We start from the raw sequence: 3562 nt of genomic DNA, 5'->3' as shown, positions 1-3562 counted from the left end.
TATAGGTCGCTTCTTGAATGCGCTTCGTTTGCTATGTTNTTTCGAAAATTTCTGGATTTTTTTGGACTTCTTACCTAGGGGTAGTAATGTTTGTGATCTATGTCTTATTGTTGTTTTTTAATGTTTTTTGCTGTGCTTTTTTTTGTACTTCTAGCATATTACTTATGTTTTTCAGTCTGTTTTTGTAGAAATTGACATTTTATTGGGGGTAGTAATATTATGATCTATGTGTTTTTGTTTTTTAATTGTGGTTAGTTGTTGTTTTCATTGCTTATTGTTTGTACTTCTAGCATATTACTTATGTTTTTCAATATGTTTTTGTAGAAATTGACATTTACTGGGGGTAGTAATTTATGGACCTATGTGTTTTTGTTTTTTTGCAGGAGCACTGTTGGTTCTTTGTGTGTTAAATTTGTTTTTTCTGGCAATGGCTTTGTCCTTCTCCTCAATGAGCTCATGAATTATTCAGACCTTATTCAATCTATCCGAAAACGCTTTAAGTTTTCGTCCAATGATTCTTTTCACTTGAGTATTCATCGCCTGCTTGTTCTTCTGTCTATTTAGATAATGAATATGATTTTAAGATGCTCTTCTGCTGTGCAAAAATTTATCATATGGATAATGTAGTAGTGACAGTAGTCAAGGATGTCGGGAAAAGTTGTTTATCAACTAGTGTAGTGGTTGATGATTGTGCTGAGATGATAGATGAGAATGACTATCTAGGTGATGCTTTTAAGGATGGACCTCAGAAGTTTTTTTTGTCGGATGAATGAGGTTCATATTTATCACATGCTGGGCAGAAGTTTGAGAGCATTGCAGACTTTAGAGATAAACTGAGGAAGTTTGCTGTTCAAAGTGGTTTCCATTATGTGCTATCTAGGAATGATTCAATTTACGTTAATGCTGTTTGTGCAAATCGTGATGTTGACCACTGTGGCTGGGAAGTACTTGGATCTGTTGCTTCTATTAATCAGTGCTTTTACATAACGCGGTTTAATAATGTTCATACATACAGAGGTATGATAAGGAATCGTTCTCATCGGCAATTAGGGTCTAAAATTGTTAGGACCTACATTGAGTCTACTGTCTGTCTGAATCTTGGTTTGAAGCCCCGTGAGATCATGAGCAATTTCAAGTCCACTTATGGTTATGAAATTAGTTATAAGGTTGCTTCAAGAGCAAAAAAAAGGTGTGTGGAAAAGATGTATGGCTCGGAATGTGATTCGTTTTCTATGTTAAGCTGGTTTAGGGAAGCTGTGTTGGAAACTAATCCGGGTTCTTCAGTTGTTCTTGAAGTTGATGAGAGTACCGAGAGGTTTAAAAGGGTTTTTGTAGCTTATGCCGGCCAAATTAAGGGTTTCAAGTTCAGCCTACTTGTTTTATATGTTGATGGTGCCTTTGGAAAGAGCAAATACAAGGGGCAGATTCTTGCTGCAACTGGAAGAAATGGAAACAAAGGTACCTCCTGTTATTTTACTACCCCTAGTAATTTTTTTTTCGTTAGTCTTTAGTTTTGGAAAGGAACGCTCCCATTAGCTGTGCAGAAGCACGTTTTAATGTGTATTACGGCCTTTGGGGATATTGTTTTGCAAGTTTACTACACCCAGTAGAAGATTACTAGGGTAGTAATCTCTATTTTAAACGATACTACCCCTAGTAAACTTTATTATTTCGCATCTAAGTTAATTTTTCACTGTTTTAAGGTGTATAATAGCCTTTGGAGATACTGTTTTGCAGGTTTACTACCCCCAATAGAAGCTTACTGGGGGTAGTCAATTGTATTTTTTTGCCTCTATATATTTTACTACCCCTAGTAATTTTTAAAATCTTCATTCTTCTGATTCGAATATGTTTTCTTATAGTTTTATGGTTTGTTAGACTTTCATTTTGGAGCGGAACGCTCCCGTTAGCGGTGCAGCGGCACGCTGCTGTTTATTTTATTGCCCCTAGTAATTGTTTGTTTGTTTTTTTATTGTGCAGGTTTCTTCCCTTTAGCCTTGTGTTTTTGTGATTCAAAGACTGAAGAAAACTGGTTGTTTTTCTTCAAGAACTTGAAGGCTTTGTTGGAACCGCAAGGAAGGATTATCACATTCATTAGTGATGGTGGTGTTGGTTTGTTGAAGGCATTTGATCTCATTTTTCCTGGTAATCCTCATCTTTACTGTTATCATCATTTGCGATACAACCTTAGTCGAAAGTATAAGAACAAAGGAGGGAAAATTGTTGTTGCTGATGTGTTACAAAAATTCTTTAAAGTGGCTTATGCATTGACTGAGAAGTCTTTCTACTTTCATTTAAAAAATTTGAGAGATGAGGGTGGTGCTGCTACTCTTGATGAATTCATAAGGGAGATTCCATTGGAACATTGGTGCCGTGCTTTTTTTTAAAGGTTGTTGGTATGGGATTATGGCAAATGGTATTGCTGAATCCTTTAATAACTGGATTGTTGCTGAGCGTTCACTGCCCCCTTTCGCTATGTTAGATCAAACAAGAATGAAAGAAATGAAGATGATGTCAGAAAGGAGTGTTGAGTCTAAATCTTAGACTACCAAGCTTACTCCTAAAATGGAGAAGAGGCTGAAAGAGCAGCTTGATAGGTCTCGTGTGTTCAGGGTGATTGCTTCCCATGAAAATGTTTATGAGGTTAGGAATGATAAGTACTCCTATTCAGTGGACCTCTCTACTTGTACTTGTTCATGTGTGAAGTGGCAGATTAATTGCCATGCGCCCATGCACTTGCTGCTATACAAGGTGCAAGACTTGATGTGTATGATTTCATTGATCCTTATTTTACTGCTGAATACTATAGGATGTGTTATAGCTTTCCTATTGCACCTCTGAGTAACGTGGATGCCTCTTGTTCTTCCACTGAGGACTTTATACTACCTCCTGTTACAAAGACGCCGGCTGGGAGGCCTAAATCAAAGAGGATAGCATCTACTGGTGAGAAGAAGCTGATTCGATGCGGTCGTTGTAATAAGATGGGCCATCATAACAAGAAGAGCTGTACGGAACCTTTGAACATGTTGCTGTAGTTTCTTGTACATCCTTCTGGTTGTTAGTGGATGTTTGGAATTTGTTGTTTTTTGAACTATATTCAGATTTCTCTCTATTGTAAGGATTTTGATTGAAGATTTTTGTGATGTTCATTATTGTGGAATTCTCTTGACAATATTATTATGTTCATATGTCCCAAGCATTAATGACACGACCCACCCCGAATTTCACCCTGAAACCCAGAGTAAGTCGTGCGGGGACCACCTCTAAGGAAAATTTACTAAAAAGATTAAGCAAATCTCCCTTGCAGATGGACAACCCTAACTGGAAAATTTCATATTACACTCTTAATTTACCACTTCTGAACATCACATCATATACAAAAATTCTAAAGTATTCAGAGCTACTAAACACAAGCGGAAGCAAGAAAACACGAGTAGGTTGAACAGGTAACCTACTGATGAAAACTGGCCGAAAAGCGGGTGACTATGCCTCGTCTCCTACTAGATCCAACTCGAACTCTGCAGACTGGGCAATTTAAAACGAAGGGACCCAGGGGGAAAAA

General features: G+C 37.4%; 1 protein-coding gene across 1 annotated transcript; it reads left to right on the top strand.

Annotated features, from left to right (window-relative positions):
- Positions 1-614: 614 nt before the first annotated feature.
- LOC101313420 lies at positions 615-2387 on the top strand. Its single transcript, XM_004301187.1, has 3 exons — positions 615-751; positions 881-1458; positions 1981-2387. Exons 1-3 carry the CDS (start codon positions 615-617, stop codon positions 2385-2387), a joined length of 1122 nt encoding a protein of 373 aa, XP_004301235.1.
- The last annotated feature ends 1175 nt before the right edge of the window (positions 2388-3562 follow it).

The sequence above is a fragment of the Fragaria vesca genome, linkage group LG5 (assembly GCF_000184155.1).
Source record: "Fragaria vesca subsp. vesca linkage group LG5, FraVesHawaii_1.0, whole genome shotgun sequence".
Taxonomy (NCBI): Eukaryota; Viridiplantae; Streptophyta; class Magnoliopsida; order Rosales; family Rosaceae; genus Fragaria; species Fragaria vesca.
This window is presented reverse-complemented; position numbering and strand designations above follow the sequence as displayed.

Bases quoted from the DNA above. Each gene is read 5' to 3' on its own strand.
- LOC101313420 (XM_004301187.1), top strand. From the start codon at position 615: ATGGATAATGTAGTAGTGACAGTAGTCAAGGATGTCGGGAAAAGTTGT. The intron at 752-880 runs GTTTTTTTTGTC...TGTGCTATCTAG, and splicing joins TTTAAGGATGGACCTCAGAA to GAATGATTCAATTTACGTTA. The intron at 1,459-1,980 runs GTACCTCCTGTT...TTTATTGTGCAG, and splicing joins TGGAAGAAATGGAAACAAAG to GTTTCTTCCCTTTAGCCTTG.